Source organism: Puma concolor, chromosome C2 (assembly GCF_028749965.1).
Source record: "Puma concolor isolate L17-30 chromosome C2, mPumCon1.1.hap2, whole genome shotgun sequence".
Taxonomy (NCBI): domain Eukaryota; kingdom Metazoa; phylum Chordata; class Mammalia; order Carnivora; family Felidae; genus Puma; species Puma concolor.
Genome location: NC_141675.1, coordinates 86,921,996 through 86,941,598, shown reverse-complemented (window position 1 = coordinate 86,941,598; position 19,603 = coordinate 86,921,996). Strand labels below are relative to the sequence as shown.

Below are 19,603 nucleotides of genomic sequence, written 5' to 3'. Positions count from 1 at the left end.
ACTAAATTGATGTCAGTACTCTTTCCTTCAACCTGTTATCAGAATTCTCTCAGCAAAGACCTTTTAATTTTTTTTTTTTTTTTTCAACGTTTATTTATTTTTTTGGGACAGAGAGAGAGACAGAGCATGAACGGGGGAGGGGCAGAGAGAGAGGAAGACACAGAATCGGAAACAGGCTCCAGGCTCTGAGCCATCAGCCCAGAGCCCGACGCGGGGCTCGAACCCACAGACCGCGAGATCGTGACCTGGCTGAAGTCGGACGCTTAACCGACTGCGCCACCCAGGCGCCCCTGGACCTTTAAACACCCAGTATCAACCAAAGTCGACATCACAGATAAATCCTATTTGATTTAGACAAAAGATATAAGTTATCTTAGTCACAGGGTTTATGAAGAAATGTCATGTTACCACTTTGTAATGGAGCACAGGACTAGTCAAACTTATAATGCAGGTGTAAATGTCTTTGATTCCTCCCCCTCTACCTCCTAGGTATATATATACACACCCAAAAGAATTAAGTGCATATATCCACAAAAAGACTTGTACAAATGTGTTCAAAGCAGTTTTATTCATAGCAGCTCCTAAATGGAAACAACCCAAATTCTCATAATAAAAGATACACAAATTGTAGTATATTCACACAACGGAATACGATACAGCAATAAAAAGGAACAAATTACTGACAAGCACAGTGACATAGATGCTAAGGAAAATAAGCCATAAACAACAATATACAATGCATGATTACATTTATAATATGTGCAAAACTAATCTACAGTGATACAGGCCAGAAAAAGGATTACCTCCAGGGAGGGTGTACTGTTTTGTAGAGACCAAAAGGGAGTCTTCTGGGATACTGGAAATGTCTTATATCTTTATGTGGGAAGTGATCACAGTTCTAAAAGGGCATGGAGATGCATACTTAGATTTGTGTATTTTACAAAAAAAGTCGTAATAATGATGGTGATAGTGATGGCGATGATGATAACAAGACTATGAAACAGGATACCTAATAATGGCTGATAAACGAGAATCTCTAGGAATTACTAGAAGGTATTAATACACTGAACTGGGGGAATGGTGCTAATGATGAAAGCATTTATTTTTTATTGCATGCTAACTTTATTTAAACTACTCCTGACATTTTTTCTACGTGTCCTTTATAAACACCAACTCAAAATCATCTTTTTAGATATTTATCTTCCCCATTAGAACAGAAGCTCCTCTGCGGCAGGAGTCAGCAAATATTTTCTGTAAAGGGCCAGACAGTAAATATTTTCAGTTTTGCAAGTCATATGGTCTCAGTTGCAACTGCTCAACTCTGCTGCTATAGCACAAAAGCAACCATGACAATAAATAAATAAATGTGCATGATTTGGCCCACTGGCTGGCCCTCGACCTAAAGCAAGAGCAATACTAATCATCTTTGTTTTTCCATGTCCGTGTCTATTTTATATATAGTACAGTACTACATATATAGTAACTATTCAGCAAAACAAAGCTAAATGGAACCTTAAAGATCATCTCTTCTCACTCATCATCAGGGAAATACAAATCAAAACCACAGTGAGATACCACCTCACACCTGTCAGAATGGCTAACATTAACAACTCAGGCAACAACAGATATTGGCGAGGATGCAGAGAAGGAGGATCTCTTTTGCACTGTTGGTGGGAATGCAAGCTGGTGCAGCCACTCTGGAAAACAGTATGGAGGTTCCTCCAAAAACTAAAAATAGAACTACCCTACGACCCAGCAATTGCACTACTAGGCATTTACCCACGGGATACAGGTGTGCTGTTTCGAAGGGACACATGCAGCACTATCAACAATAGCCAAAGTATGGAAAGAGCCCAAATGTCCATCAATGGATGAATGGATAAAGAAGATGTGCTATATATATACAATGGAGGTATATATATATATATATATATATATATATATATATATATATATATATACACACACACATATATATATATACTCGGCAATCCAAAAGAATGAAATCTTGCCATTTGCAACTATGCGGATGGAACTGGAGGGTATTATGCTAAGTGAAATTAGTCAGAGAAAGACAAAAATCATAGGACTTCACTCATATGACGACTTCAAGAGACAAAACAGATGAACATGAGGGAAGGGAAACAAAAATAATATAAAAACAGGGAGGGGGACAAAACATAAGAGATTCATAAATATGGAGAACTGAGGGTTACTAGGGATTGGGGGGGGATGGGCTAAATGGGTAAGGGGCACTAAGGAATCTACTCCTGAAATCATTGTTGCACTATGTGCTAATTTGGATGTAAATTTAAAAAAATAAAAAATAAAACAAGTTAAAAAAATCATCTCTTCTAATCCCTTCAATTTAAAAAATTTTTTTTCAACGTTTATTTATTTTTGAGACAGAGAGAGACAGAGCATGAACGGGGGAGGGTCACAGAGAGGGAAACACAGAATCGGAAACAGGCTCCAGGCTCTGAGCCATCAGCCTAGAGCCTGACGCGGGGCTCGAACTCCCGGACCGCGAGATCGTGACCTGGCTGAAGTCGGACGCTTAACCGACTGTGCCACCCAGGCGCCCCAATCCCTTCAATTTTATAGTAAAAAAAAAAAAAAAAAAAAAAAAAAAAAAAAAAAAAAAACAACCCATGAAATCCAAGTTAAAATTTGTATCACCATTGTTTAGGCAGTGCCTTTTAGTAAACACACAAAGATCTTACATCCCTATTCAATACTGATTAAAATTTCAAATACGGGGCACCTGGGTGGCTCAGTTGGTTGAGCATCCAAACTTCGGCTCAGGTCATGATCTTGTAGTTCATAAGTTCAAACCCCACATCGGGTTTGCTGCTGTCAGTACAGAGTCTGCTTTGGATCCTCTGTCCCCCTCTATCTACCTCTTCCCTGCTTGTGCTCTCAAAAATAAATAAAACATTAAAAAAAAATTCTTTAAAAAAACAAAATTTCAAGCACGTTAAATAACATAAGATAAATTAAAACAATGATTATTTTAGAAAAATTATCTTTACCTATAGAATTTTTTTATGTTTATTTATTTTTGAGGGAGGGAGAGTGCACACACACACAAGTGGGCAAGGGGCAGAGAGAGAGAGAGAGAGAGAGAGAGAGAGAGAGAGAGAGAGGGAGGAAGGGAAAGAGAGAGGGGGGAAGACAAAGAATCTGAAGCAGGCTCCAGGCTCCAAGTTGTCAGCATAGAGCCTATGAAATGTGAGATGAACACCTGAGCCAAAGTCGGACGCTCAACTGACTGAGCCATCCAGGCACCCCTTTACCTACAGAATTTATTTTTAGTTTGCTTATAAGCTATCAACACAAACTTTGAATCACACAACCATAAAGAATCAATCTAGCAACTTCTTAAAGCTCACCACAAAAAGTGAGAAGCTAAGACTAAGCTAAACTTTGTTCCAGGATCCAAGTTTTTCTAAAGGCCAAATGACAACGAACATATTTAATGTTACTGAACATTTTTACCTGGCAGTAAAACAATTAGCAAACAGCAGAGGGCAGCATTTCTATTCACTATTAAAATTCAGCTTTAAAAATCTAAAAAATCTGAAATCTATGTACGAGGACTTTCTTTTAAAAGGTCTCACAACACCCCTTTCAAAGCTGCTGGCTAACATACAATTTTAATACAACCTAGCACAACTAAAAGTGCCCTGACATAGAAATATGAGCATTTAAATAAAAGACTGTTGTTTCACCCAAAGAAGCTAAATTTTCTATTCGTAATTCCTAAACAAAGATAAGCCAACAATTCAACATTTCTCTGGTGATTTATCTCCTACCATTCTATCAGTTATCTAGTTAAAACAAATAGTTGCTGAATAGACATTGGAATCACAAATAAGTATCTATTTCCACATATGAACAATTCCTTTTCCTCTATCTATATATAAGATGGCTGGCTACACACTAATCACCAAAAGAAATACCAGTTATTACAATCATGAACTTTTGGCAACCTCAAAATTTAGCAAGCTGTCTCCAAAGACCAAGCATTAACATAACTCTAATATTCAAGCAGCAAAAGAGGAGGGAGATAAAGGAGAAACAGGCATGAGTAGAAATGTCTTCAAATCTCACCCTTTTTCATTTTCCTTTTACTCCTATTTCCAGAATGCTGTAATGATAGAGCTGTATCTAATCATCTACTATGTAATAAGAAGAACCAGAACACTACCCATAAAAAGGCAAGGAACAGAAATTATAAAAGAGGGAAAACCAACAGTATCAAAGACAAAGAGAATGATTCAGAAAAGACCGTTCTGTCCAACCAGGTTATTATATATTTTATTACTATTTAATAAAACTTATTAAAAAGGTCTAACAAAAAAAATTAAAAAAAATAAAAAAGGTCTAACAATTAGTAAAGTCTTACTATGTGGTAGTCGTCATTTCACACATTTGACAAGTATTAGCTCAACTAATCTTTAACAGTCCTATAAAGTAGGTACCATTATTTTCCCCATTTTAGAGATGAGGATATTGAAACACAGAAGGATTAAGTGACTTGTCCAGGAAACAAGTCTTAGGCCTAGAACCTCAAAGGTCTCCAGAGCCTGAGCTCTTAAATATCATCCTTTACTCTCTGCTCAGAGAGTAAGTGACACAATTTCAGTTGAGTGACTGGTACAGAATGCAGACCCCAAGAAATTCTGAGAGTGACAAAATAAGAAAAACATAAGTCTTAGTTATCCTCATTCATTTGAAAGTCCAATTGTAAAAGGGTACTACTTGAAAGCAATTTCTATTATTCCAATTCAGAAGGTCTCAAATAAGGTGAATCCCAGGTGAACACTGACTGGATACTAAAAATTAAAGAAAAGGTGAAACAGTTCAAAGAAATTCAATCATTTGATTGAATTTGATCAATATGATCAATATGAGTATGAATATGATCAATCATAAGATTGGGAGCTGTAATGAGGCTTTCTAGATGTTAAATGGGGAAACAATTAGTGAAAATACAGTTAATGTAAAATAGGGCATTTTAACTGGGAAAAGTATGAAGGTGATAAAGTAGAAATTGTGGCAGAATTTATGAAAACACTGAAAATGCCCACCTTTTTAGAAATTCCTCACATAAGAATCATGGTTATGTTTAGAGATTAAGCATCAAGTACACCATTTTAAGCGGAAAAAAATAGAAATAATTCAAATGTTTACTGATTAAATAACTTATAAGACATCCAAATAACGGAGTCATTTTAAATGCTATCAGGTGATCATTCAATAATGTGTAAGGATTTTCAAAATATTTTAAATACAAATGATACCCTTATTCTGCTACGTTGCCTCACACTTCTCCAATTCCTCAGCCATAGAAAAGACAGCACTCTTTCCTTTAGCCTGTTAGAATTCTCAATACAGACAGATTTCTGGGCATCCAACACCAACCAGAGTTGGCACTAGAAATAAATCTATTTCATTCAGTCAGAAGGCAGGTAACTTTAGTCAACTGGTAAAGTCATGGAGCAAAGGGCTAAGAAAATTTATGAAACAGGTAAAATGTGCATTTGATTAAACAAAACCAACTGTTTAGAATTCTAAGAGATGAATTTGAAATTCTACTCCCCAGGCTCAGTAATCAAGACTACTGCCTAGTCTCTTACTAGGAATTTATAAATAGTTGGGAAGGTATGTCAGAGATAAACTTGACCAGCTTTCCTGCCTCCCTCTTCCGGTCTAGAAACATTTCTTAAGGTGCAATACTTATTTAGAGCAAGGTAAGTTTCTTTTCTTAGCAAGGTAAGTTGATTCTAAGATTTATTCAGAAAAACAAACAGGAAAGAATCCTCGTTACCTCCTTTTTAAGATAAGCTACAAAAACAGAGATCAATGAGAGGAATATATTAGATGTTAAGGTAAACTAAAAAGCTTCAATAAGTAAAACATTGTCAAGTTGGTTCATGAATGGACAGACCAATGAAACAGAACTGTCCACAAATAGACAAATTTATTTGCCAAAAAATGGCATCCCAATTCAGTGGCGGTAAATATGGATTTTTTTAATAAACAACACTGGAACAAATGGGTAACCAATGGAAAAATGGTTCCAACATTGTACATCAGGATAATCTTCAAATGGTGCAAAACTTTTTAAGTGAAATTCTACAGAAGGGGGGGGGAGGTAAGAAGGAGGGAGGGAAAGGAAAGGGAGGGGAGACAACCCTGCAACTCATATCACAGACCGCCCACAGATTAAGACCAATCTCCTTATTATGTAAAGAGCTCCTAAAAATTAAGAGAAAGACCAACAGCCCAACAGAAAAACTATAAAATATAATAAATCTTGCTTGAATATATGAGAAATGCAAATTAAAACCACACTTATATACCATCTCTCACCCAACAAATGGGCAAAAATGCAAAAATTTGAAAATACATTCCATCAACAAAGTTGCAAGGATACAATCACTCTGATTCATTGCTGGTGGGAATGCAAAATGGCACAATTTCAATGGAGCAGAGTCTGGCAATAGTTACTAAAATTACAAATGCATTTACTCTCTAAAGCAGCAATCCTGTGTCATACAGATGTACCTGCACAAACATGACATACATACAAAGGTGTTTACTGAAGCACAGTTTATAACAGTAAAATAAAGAACTTCAGTGCCCAGCAAAAATACATTTATATCTTGTGAATATTTGGAATTTCTCATGATATACAGTATTAGGTGTGGATCTTTTATCTTTCTCCAATCAGAACCAGTTGTTATACAACATTTAATTAAAAGTTCACATTCAGTTAAAGAAACCATGATATATCTGCACAATAAAATAATGTAGTTCTGTAAAAATGAATGAGGAGAAGTTTTGTGTACTAAAATGGAGAACTTCAGGGTATTATAAGTAAAACCAGCAAGGGGTATAAGATTGTAAAAACCTGAAAATCACACAACCTGTTGCGTAAGGGAGAAATAAAAACATTCAAGATAAATAGAAACAAATAAAAAGTTTCTTATGGGGACTAGGGGAGAAAGGACAGAAGTGAGACAGAGCTAAATAAACTCTTTAGTGATAGTTTTGATTCCTGAGTTTATTTTGACAAATATGTGAGTTTATTACCCACTCAAGAAAAATGTTTAAAAAATTCAGGGGGAGTAAATAAGTGAAGGGTTGGCCATTATATGAGAAAAGTTGTTACAGATCAATAATCTAAGTCTGTTTAAATCATTTAAAATTAAAATTAAGTTCCTCTGTCAAATTGGCCACATTTCATGTGCTAGTGGATTGGACAATATACAACATTTCTATCATTGCATAAAGTTCTATTGGACAGTGCTAAAGTTGTTAGTTAACATTTTCAGCCTAAAGACAGAAGTTAAGTCCTATAAAATGGAAAAGGATCTGTCTCTCCCAAATTAGGTATAAAGCACAAAGAAAATGCACTTTACATATAAAATCAGTCAAATATTTATAAGTGACTAGTAGTCAAGTAAGTATCAAGACATAATGATACATTATATCCCCATGATAAACTAAGAAAAAGAAGGTGGAAAACACTGGGGAGATAGGCCACTTTCTGGATGCTTTTGAATCCATTATAAATATAGAAAGATAAATTTTAGTAACAATTTTCCAGGTTGTCAACATATAACCATATTCAAAATAGGACTTAAAATCTATTATAAAGTAAAAAAATATATATGTACTTTTTAAATCCACAAGTTTGGAACATCTGTGCCAAAGCTTCATTCATTCAACAATTATTTACTGAGTATCCACTGTCAGCAGATATTCAGACAATTGGTTGGGCATCCAAGATACCCTGCAGGAAAAAAATCTTAACTTGTAAACATTATCATCCAGTGAGAGAAACATACATTAATAACCACACAAATATATGATACTGCATGTGTTACAAAGACTTACAGAAGTAGAGGAAACTTATTTAATCTTGGGCATTAAGGAAGGCTTTCTTGAGGAAGTCGTGTGTTAAGGTGGAATCTGAAGGGACGGTAAGATTTGGTGGTAAGAACTTGCAAACAGAGGACATTATTATGCATTAAGATCTCAAAGGAGGAAATGCCTCAAAAGAATTGAAAAAAAAAAAAACCTGTTAACAAAAATAATGAAAACGTGATTTGTAGTTCCTAAAACATATGTATTGGCAATCCTTAATTGAAGAAATCTCTAAAACTGAATAAATTGACTCAAATATCACCTTAATAGCAATTAATATGGACATCAAGTTTTGCATAAGTGAAATAATAAAATAACAACTGGTACTGAGTATAAGAGAATCTCCTGAAATATGAAAGTTCCTTGTCTCCTTTCTAAGGCTAATCAAGAACATACAGGATATTTTTTTTTTCTTTTCAGGCCTTTCTCCTGCCACCTAAACTTCTGCTAAATGGTCCTAAAGGAATAGAGATAGAGAAAATCCCTTTATATTTCATAAAGAAGCAGTATAACAAAAGATGGGAAAGACATGACTCCACTGCAAGAAATTCTGGTACTAAAGTTATGCAACTCCCTTCTCTCCAAAGTGAATAGACAGCTGGGAAACCTCTAAACTAAAGAATATGAATGCCTTTAGCTGTAGTTTATACATAGTGCTTTACTGCTAACAAAAGAAAACATACCATATATAACAATACTAACAAATCACTCTTTGTTGGACCTTGTATGTTCCAAATTAATTTTCCTTTAGGTGATAAGAAGTCTGATAAAACCACACTAGTCTGTTGGCTCCCTGACAATATTAACTCCACCCCAAATGACATAGATTTACAAAGCTAGAACACAAGAATTTACAAACACAAAAATAGTATCTCTTACAAAGACATTACATACATAGATTTTTATGTAATTTATTCAGCTTGGATATAATATTTTGTGCTTTTCACATGTAACAATAATCATAAATACTGCTATGATGGAAATGCTCACTAGAATCTTGTCCCCTGCAAAATCTAAATTCAGAACAATATTTTTAAAAATTCAAAGAGGAAGTACATTTTTTTCACTTAGAGGCAAAACAAACATTTGTGTTTAAAATGTATTAATCAGAAAAAGAATGTAGAGCTATTTATGATCATCTTAAATTAGTAAACGACATTAATACTACTGTATACAGAGGCCAAGATTTGGCAGTTCAGTAGCAGTGATGATTTAGTCATCACATCTCACAACCTAGTCATTTGCAAACGTTTTAAAATAAGAGTTTTCATTGTGAAGAACATATAGTTACGGGGGAAAAAAACCCAGAAAGCTAATCATCATTGCTTTAGCACAACCCACATGCCTGTTCTTAAGGGTATCCATGGTAGCAATGATGCAACAAGCCTACCTAGCTCACCGTGCCTACACAAGTGGGAGAGAGGAGAGGCGGACGATGAAAAAAAATCTCACTTGGAAAGGTGTTTTAGTATTAACATGATAGAATTACATCAACGATATGTCAGACTTTATAACCACATATAAAACCGTATAAAGATCAGAAAAAAGATCTAAGAGAGAAAACACTGTAGCAATTTAGTTGAAAATTAAGAATTTTCCTCTTCCTGCTATAGTCACTAGTTAAATGTTCAAAGGGTTTTATTTCTAATAACAGAAGAAATTATTTTAATTTAGCTCTTTCAAAAGTAACTACAAATAATATTTTAGGCTTCCTAATTTCCAACCTACATCTTTTTCTATTTTTGCTTTAACAGTTACATAATGAAAATTTATAAAAACTTTATGATATTGATTCTACACAACTTTTTTTTGACAATAGCAGCTCTCTTTTGCTTAAAAAGGGTCAAATGCAAAAACTTTTATTAAGAAGGATAGGACTGAAAGAAGAGAGAGATCATTTCAAATAACCTGGCTAAAATAACAGAAATAAAAACCAAATGAATGAGGTGATAAAGGTAAATCACAAGGAGAACGAACCACAGACAACCATGAAAAGAACTCATGGAGGGAAAAAAACCCAAAGCCTGTTTTTCAGGCTTACTGCTCTACATATTCTTTAAGAATATTTAATAAGACATTTTACTTAGGGGTACACAGAAGACATCCCCTTATGAAGAGGACAGGACCAGATAATGGATATGTTTGTATCTGATTAAAGCTCCTACTGTTCGAACTTTAACTCTGTGAGCAACAAGCAAACAAAACTAATTTTCATAAATTTCTCACTTATCCTTTTGTGAGAAATAGTTCACTATACAGGAATAGCATACTTTAAGAGTCTACAAATTCACTTACTCTTATTACTGAACCTAATTTTAAAATTCAATAATTTTGTCTAACAATCACTGTCAAGTGCACAGAAATAACAAAGTAAATTATTCCATAAAAACCAATGTATAAATTGAAAATGTAAGCATCCGGAATCTTACACAATCACACAATGTCCACAAATTGGTGCTCAGAAATAAACCAAACTTAGAGATTAAATGTCTACTTTGAGGACAATGAGCAAAACAGACTTTAAAACACATACTACCTTAAGGAGGACTTGTACAAGTTTAATCACTTTAAATCCAAATCAGCATCTTTCCAAAGGCAACACAATTAAAACTGGACTATTTTCTAATTCTTGGAAAAAATATTTGCAATTGATGGAAGAGTCCAGAAAATGTTCTCAAAATGAGTTATACTTTAAACCAGTATGACATGTTAGGGCAGAAAATAAAGTAGAGGGGGAGAACTTTCAGAATATATTTACAAGATTTAAATATAATCAAGGCCTTTTAAATCTGTGCTGCTAGGGAAAAAAGCTTCCTAGAGATCTCAGAGAAAAAAAATATCCATTCAATATACTATTTTTAGGTATCTAAAACACATTTCAGAATATTACCTTTCTAAAAGGATATAACTTAAGCATCACATGGTTTCAAATATCTATTTTCAAATATAGAACAATGTTACACTTTGTTTTCAAAATACATTATGAACAAAAAGGTCTCTCACATTCTGTCACTAACAACGAAATGGAGAAAGCATACTATATCTTACCTTTGTGGTTACAATGCACAGGCAATCCATTACTTTACCATTACAATATTTTATACATAAAGCAGTTTATTGCAAACTATTTTAAATTCCTCTATGAATAAAAAAATTAAAAATAAAATTAAAAATAAAGTTGTGAGATAAAACCATAGATAAAAAGTTATAACTGTAACAAGATCTCTCCAGGATCCATTCTTAGAGGTATCAATTTTTCTATATCTGAAATACAAGAAACCAGAATGTGTCACGTGTCCTACAATCTTCTTTATGTAATCTGAATCTGAAGAACTTGAAATTATCCCACAAAACACCGTGGAAGATGTCAGAGTTTATTCCACAAGAGTTCACTGCTGCTTCAGATGCTATTTCATTAATCCCTCTTTCCAAGATATGAGGTTGACAAGGAGTCATCTGATGAAATGTTCCACAAAGAGGTTTCCCCGATATAAATTTAAATCTGCTTCTTCTTGCTACAGTTTGGATATTCAAAAAAACAACTACCAAAAAAAAAAAAATCACTAAAAAAAAATGCAAGCAAACATTTCTTCCACTAAACCATTTCAGCAACTGCAGCTTGCAAAGTAATGACTTTCTCAGGCAGTAATGAATGGAATATTCCATGTGGTTTATTTGAGAAGGGGAGAAGGAAGAACAAAATGGTCTATCTAAAATATTATTTCTAAAACTTACCTCTTCTCACTTTACTAAAAAAAAAAAAAAAAAATTTACCAATGAAGCCAGATTTTAACTTTAGTGCCCTACTAATAAATTCACTTCACTAATCCCTTACAAAAATAAAAATTAAAAAATTACCACCACAAAAAGATAATTATAACTATGTAGCATTTCAAACTCCTCAAGAAGACTTAGTTTTAAATTTAGAAGTAGCCTAACTTTGTGAATTCATGTCTTGTCCTCAAGATCACTGAAAACAGAGCTTGACAGGCTGACAGGGGACAAGACAGAGGGATGCAACCTGCTTTCAGTCTCATAAGCTTGCTGCCTCCCTTTAAAAATGTACAGTAAAGGGGCACCTGAGTGGCTCAGTTGGTTGAGCGTCTGACTTCAGCTCAGGTCATGATCTCACGGTCCGTGAGTTCGAGCCCCACATCAGGCTCTGTGCTGACAGCTCAGAGCCTGGAGCCTGCTTCAGATTCTGTGTCTCCCTCTCTCTCTCTCTGCCCCTTCCCGGTTCATGCTCTGTCTCAAAAAAAAAAAAAAAAAAAAAAAAAAAAAATAAAATAAAATAAAATAAAATTTTTAAAATAAATAAATAAATAAATAAAATAAAAATGTACAGCAAAGAAGAGAACTACCTGGAATTTCTGTCCACAAGGTTTCCTCATGGTCTACAGGTATTATGAATAACCTCAAATTCAAATTACTAAACTGTTCCCATATGCCTCTTATGCCCCAACTCCTATTCCTAATGTTTCAAGTATTGTGGGCTGCATCAAGCAACTTTCACTATGAGGGTTATGAGAAAGAGTTAATACATGTATATCACTTACATCTATCACCTAATAAGCATCATTATTATTACTGATTGGCTATCAGCTGATAGCCTTTTGTTTCGAGTCTAACAGGATATACCTGAGACAGATCTAGTGAAAGTTGACCTTAAACAGTCAAACGGGACTATGGCAAGGATTAAATTAAATAATACGTGCACAGCACTAAAAAATACTGCCAACTTTGTTAAGTGCTCAATAAATGTCACTTATAGCTATAAATCTATATGCATATATACATGTAGCTATAAGGCCTGGGGTGGGTAGAAGTAAATTTCATTATGGGCCACCATATCCTCTCCCCTGTGCAGAATAAATAGTCTAGAAATTACATGTTTGGTTTGAGACTGAGAGTAGCCCCTTCTTCCAATCCTACCACCCCAACAATCTTTGCTCTCAATATGAAAGAGTAAAGCCCACTCAAGGCTAATGACTCCTCAAATAAAGTTTATCATTTTTAGGAAAAATACTGCAAACAATGTAGATTAATATCTAAGTACTGACTAGGAACTGCATTCTATGAAAGAAAATAAAGAGGTGTGTGAAACTCTTGAGCTGGTTTCTCTCTCAGTGTTCTGAAATTTATTTGAAATTTTTATTATATCTAAAATAGTCTAGCCCGGAGAGAACACACTCCTAAGTTTGGCAGACGTCATTCATAACCGTGGAGGTTGAAATCACTATACTAAGAGTCATAAACAGGATATGTGAGTTTAAATAGTCATTTTCTTTTTGAAGGGAGTGGGGGGGGGGTCTCAATTTCCCCTTTTATAAAACAAAAAATTTCAGTGGTTTCTAAATCCTTCTACTTATAAAATTCCTATGCTTCGATTTCTGAATTCATTGGATTCTAAGCTCCACTGAGGCACGACTCAAAAACTTCTCATGTATTTACCACTTTATCCCTAGCACCTGGTGACCAGAATGTAAAAGGGGCTCAATACATATTTTCTGAATTAATGAACAGCCTTTCTGATATCTAAATTATAGATTACAAAATTAAAGAGTTCTGAAATGACCCTGAAAATACCCCATTTTCCCAGTAAAAACTATTTAAAACAGTTTTGCCAGATCAAATATAAGCTTATAAGAATATAAATTTTTTTTAATGTTTATTTATTTTTGATACAGAGAGAGACAGAGCATGAATGGGGAGGACCAGAGAGAGAGGGAGACACAGAATCTGAAGCAGGCTTTAGGCTCTGAGCTGTCAGCACAGAGCCCAACACAGGGCTCGAACTCACAGACCATGATTATCATGACCTGAGCCGAAGTCAGACACTTAACTGACTGAGCCACCCAGGCGCCCCAAGAATATAAATTTTTTTAACATTTTATTTATTATTAAGAGACAGAGAGAGACAAAGCATGAGCAGGGGAGGAGCAGAGAGAGAGAGGGAGGGAGACACAGAATCTGAAGCAGGCTCCACACTCTGAGCTATGAGCACAGAACCTAATATGGGGCTTAAACTCACGAACCGTGAGATCATGACCTAAGCCAAAGTCGGGCACTTAACTGACTGAGCCACCCAGGTGCCCCTAAGCTTATAAGAATATAAATAACCAAATATCCATTTTAAATTGACTCAATTAATACATACATTTAACAACACATATTATTAAAATAATATGTTGAAAATATTTTATTCCACTCACACACTAAGAAAACAATTACAGTCAAAGTCTTCATATTCACCTTAAATGTTAGGGTCATCATTATAATACTTGTTGAATCACCTAATTATTGACCTCAAATATCAATTTTACTTCTAAGTTGTTTAGATGCTGCACTTTTTTGGTTGGTTGTTTTATTTTAGAGAGAGAGAGAGAGAGAGAGAGAGAGAGAGAGAGAGAGAGAAGAGGGGAGAGGGGCAGAGGGAGAGAGAGAGTCTTAAGCAGGCTCCACGCTTAGTGTGGAGTCCAATGCAGGGCTCAATCCCCTGACCCTGGAATCATGACCAGAGCTGAAATCAAGACTCAGACTCTTGGGGTGCCTGGGTGGCTCCGCAGGTTAAGCCTACCCAGTTTTGGCTCAGGTCATGATCTCACAGTTAGTGAGTTCAAGCCCCACACTGGTTTCTGTGCTGAGGGTGTGGAGCCTGCTTGGGATTTTCTCTCTCTCTCTCTCTCTTTCTCTCTCTCTCTCTCTCCTTCTCTCTGCCCCTCCTGCGTGCTCTCTCGCTCTCAAAATAAATAAATAAACAAACTTAAAAAAAAAAAAGAGTCAGATGCTCAATTGACTGAGCTACCCAGGTGCTCCTAGATGCTGCATTTTTTTAGTTCGTGTATTAAATGTCACCTGATATTTCATCTCAAATCACTATTAGTACTAATTCACATAATAGACAATTTCTTCCATTTGTTCTGTAAGTACCCATTATAATCTTTATTATATAACCACTTACTAATACTCATCAGTGTACCTTTGATTTTTTCATGTCATTCTTTAGAAAGAGAGCATGAGCAGGGGAGAGGCACAGGGAAAGAGAAAAAGAGGGAGAGGGAGAGGGAGAGGGAGAGGGAGAGGGAGAGGGAGAGGGAGAGGGAGAGGGCGAGGGCGAGGGCGAGGGCGAGGGAGAGGGCGAGGGCGAGGGCGAGGGCGAGGGCGAGGGCGAGGGAGAGGGAGAGGGAGAATGAATCTCAAGCAGTCTCCACACTCAGCATGGAACCTGATGTGGGGCTTGATCCCACGATCCTGGGATCATGACCTGAGCCGAAATCAAGAGTTGGATGCCTAACCAACTGAGCCACCCAGGTGCCCCAAGTATACTTTCTAATCTTTCAAAAAGAACTTGTATATAATATCCAACACTTGACAATTTTTAAGGTCATATTCAACCATGATTATTTAATCTGTGTTTAATTCTACACTCGCTGCATCTTCTATAAACACCCAAACTTGCACTAAGGGCATTTCAAGCCAATGTGTTCTTAAACAGTCATTTGTGTGATAAATAATTTAGAAATTACCCTGTAATAGGAGTAACTTTAGAAGGTCTCAAATATAAGCCTTTTGGGATGGCCACACCTCAATATTCAGGCACACAAGATAATTAATAGTATTTTAGAATACCAACAGCTTTCTATATATATGCAATGGTTTCCAACCAGGACAGAACTCTCCTGCCTTAAAACTAGAGAACTAGACAAACAAGAAAAAAATGATTTTTAGATATTGAACAAAGACTGAGCAAAAACAGTGATCCTTGTGAGAAGAAAAACAAATGAAGTGAGTCCCATAAATGACCCAGCTACTGCCTGGAAAAGGTTTCCAGGCTGCAGCAGAGGGAGTTGGATAAATAAAGAAAGCCCAACAATCTAAGGTAAGGAGAAAGATGAGAACTCAGGAAATCCAGGGTGTCTAAAATTCACAGGTAAGAGTACCAGGGAGAAGAGAGCTCCATAGAGAGAGCTTCACAGATCTGGATAATCCTCCTCTTCAGATTATTTCTGATCAGTCATACATACAAGGAAACGTGGGGAAAGAACCTTGGAAAGAAGCAAGTAGAACAATTCCCAGAACTCTCACAGGGCCAAGAACAATGGAAAAACTCCTAATATATAGGGCTGGGTCAAGTAGTCAGAAAAGTATTGGCACACCTCATTTTATTGCACTTTGTTTTATTGTGCTCCACAGAGACTGTGTGCGTGTTTTGTTTTTCCAAACTGAAGGTTTGTGGCAACTCTGCATCAAGTAAGTCTACTGGTGCCATTTTCCCACTAGCATTTGCTCACTTCATATCTCTGTGTCACATTTTGGTAATTCTAGCAATATTTTAAACTTTATTATTATATTTGTTACGGTGAACTGTGATCAGTGATCTTTGGTGCTACTACTGTAATTGTTTAGGGGCACCACAAACTGTACCCATATAAGACAGCAAAGTGAATCAATGTTGTGTGTGTTCTGACTGTTTCACTGACCAGCTGTTCCCCTCCTCCACCTCTCTCCCTCCTCTTGGGCCTCCCTATTCCCTGAGACACAACAATACTGAAATTAAGCTCATTGATAACCCAATAATGACCTCTAAGTGTTCAAGTGAAAGGAAGAATCATACATCTCTCCTTTAAATCAAAGCTAGAAATGACTAAGCTTAGTGAGGAAGTCATATTGAAAGCAAGATAGGCTGAAAGCTAGACCTCCTGTGCCAAACAGCCAAGTTGTGAATGCAGAGGAAAAGTTCTTGAAGGAAATGAAAAGTGCTACTCTAATGAATGCATGAATGAGAAGAGAGCAAAACAGCCTTATTGCTGATATGGAGAAAGTTTTAGTGGACTGGGCAGAAAAGCAAATTAGATACAACATTCCCTTAATCCAAAACCTAATCCAGAGTAAAGCCCTAACTCTCTTCAATTCTGTGAAGGCTGAGACAGGTGAGTAAGCTGCAGAAGAGAAGTTCAAAGCTAGCAGAGGTTGGTTCATGAGGTTTAAGGAAAAAAACTGTCTGCATAATATAAGTGCAAGGTGAAGCAGCAAGTATGGATATGCAGCAAGTATGCTGCAGAAGCTGCAGCAAGTTATCCAGATCTAGGTAACATAATTCATGAAGGTGGCTATACAAAACAAAAGATGTTCAATGTAAATGACACAGCGTTCTATCGCAAGAAGATGCCATCTAAGACTTTTCATAGCTAGAGAGGAGAAGTCAATGCCTGGATTCAAAGATTCAAAGGACAGGGTGATTCTCTTCTTCAGGGCTAACGCATCTGATAACTAGAAGTTGAAGCTAATGCTCATTTGCCATAATTCTGAAAGGGCCTGAAAATCTAGGACCTTTCAGAATTATGCTAAATCTACTCTGTGCTCTGTAAGTGAAATAATAAAACCTGGAAGACAGCATATCTTTTAACATCATGGTTTACTGCATATTTTAAGACCACTGTTGAGACCTACTGCTCAGAAAAAAGACTCCTTACTGCTCACTGACAAAGCACCTGGCCACCCAACAGCTCTCTCTGATGGAAATGTACACTGATACTAATGGTGTTTTCACACCTGCTAACACAACATCCATTCTGTAGTCTATGAATCAAATAGTAATTTCAGTTTTCATGTCTTATTAAGAAATGTATTTTGTAAGGCTATGGCTGCCATTGATAGTGCTCCTCTGATGGATCTGAGCAAAGTAAACTGAAAACTTTCTGGAAAGGATTCACCATTTTAGATGCCATTAAGAACATTTGTGGCACGAGAGAAACATTCTTCATGGGAAGAGTTCAAAATATGAACATTAAGAGGAGTTTAGAGGAAGTTTATTCCAACCTTCATGGATGATTTTGAGGGTTCAAGACTTCAGTAGAGAAAGTAATGCGATGGAAACAGCAAGAGAACTAGAATTACAACTGAAGCCCGAAGATAGGACTGAATTGTTACAATTCAGTAACAAAATTCATGACAAAATTTTAATGGATGAAAAGTTGCGGTCCAAAATGTAACACACACAGAAAGGACTTGAAAAAAAAAAAAAAAAAAAAAAAAAGGTTCTTTATCCTTTGCTACATTGATAAATTACTAATGAGTATGTAACATTTTAATATAAAAATTCTTTATTTTTAAAACCTACCATTTACTAAACACTTAACATGTGTATCAGACTCTGATCTAAGTTTTATGTACATTATCCCATTTCATACTTACAAGTACCATATGAGGTTAAGTAATTTGCTCTCCATTATGCAATGCAGTGTAACAGATCTCAACATACAGAATCAGAAAGTGAAATTACAGAATATATATATATATATTTCTCATTTTCAATATATATGTATGAGCTAAGTAATAGATTAACATATAGGATTAGCTGAACAAATATATATCAAATGGTTAAAAGAGATTATCTCAGAGAAAGAATGTTAAAAAAAAAAAAGACTGAATTTAAATAACGTGCATTTTTCTGTATATGTATGTTTTAAGATATGCCTGAATTATTTTGGTAATCAGAGATTTTTCTTTAAGGTAAATAACTGAAAATGAAAGAGAGCAGTTACTGTGGAAAAAGGAGTGTCAGAAGTCAGTTTACAGTGGATTAAGAATGAGAAGTGAAGGGGGCACCTGGGTGGCTCAGTCAGTTAAGCGTCTGACTTAGCCCGTGTCAAGCTCTGTGATGACAGCTCAGAGCCTGAAGCCTACATCGGATTCTGTGTCTCCCTCTCTCTGCCCCTCCCCTACTTTCTCTCTCTGTCTCTCCCTCTCTCTCTCTCACACACACACAGACACACACACACACACACACACAAATAAACATTTTAAAAAAAGAATGAGAAGTGAAGAAAGAAAAAAGGTAAACTACTTTTTCAAGAAGCTTAGCTATGAAGAGAAGGTATGCTATCAGATCCTACGAAGAAATCACTTTTTTCTGTTTTTCTTTTAGTGGAATCTTTGAATATATTTATAGGATAAAGAAAGGTACCAAGGTTCAAGGAAGAGAAAGAGGTTATAGATATCAAATGAGGAGAAAGAGAATGAGATTCCAAAGAAAAAAGATCAAGAGCACAACAGAAGCTGTCATTAAAGGATCAAGGGCATAATAGAAACTGTTAGTATTAATTCTCTGAGGTGACTTTCACATAATTGAAAACATACTTTTATAAAGTTAGGAATTTTTACAAGCATGTATCACTCTGACAATCCAAAGGGGGTGGGGGGGCTAAGAGCACATGAAGGGATATCATTGTTCTAATACTGAAGATAGTAATGGATGCCAACACAGATACAGAACAATCAAAGTTACCAAAATCAGCTACTGAAAACATTATAGAATCAAAACTCGTAAATCTAAGACATACTGGGAGGCCTTCCTGCAGCATATAAATCTATAACCACTGTGGCATACCTAAGCTTTAACAAGTTTTCTTCTAGATTAACATCTTGGCATAATATGGCAGCCGTTTTACTTCTTACATGGTGTTTCTTTACATTTCACTTCCATTACAAAGTTACTCATTTGGGAGTACGTCCTTCAGTTTTAGTACTAACAACTATCGTTTAAATGCTGGAACAGGACCGCCCTAAGCTATAAACATAAAAATATAAAAGATTATGTAATAGTGAATGTAAAATAACAGCAGAGCGGTCATCAAAATCACCTGCAGACATCTCATGTATAATT

The 19,603-nt window shown here is 35.7% G+C and overlaps 1 protein-coding gene across 24 annotated transcripts in view; it reads right to left on the bottom strand.

Annotated features, from left to right (window-relative positions):
* Window positions 1-19,603, bottom strand: part of DLG1 (discs large MAGUK scaffold protein 1) — a 279,344-nt gene that overhangs the window by 226,612 nt on the left and 33,129 nt on the right. The window contains exon 1 of one of the 24 annotated variants that reach the window (XM_086675085.1): window positions 10,987-11,602. The exons of the other annotated variants lie outside the window; for them this stretch is intronic. Coding sequence (XP_086531211.1) covers window positions 10,987-11,016 — 30 coding nt within the window. The 5' untranslated portion in view covers window positions 11,017-11,602. Of the gene's footprint in view, window positions 1-10,986; window positions 11,603-19,603 lie in introns of those variants that run through there. 24 annotated transcript variants of the gene reach the window in all.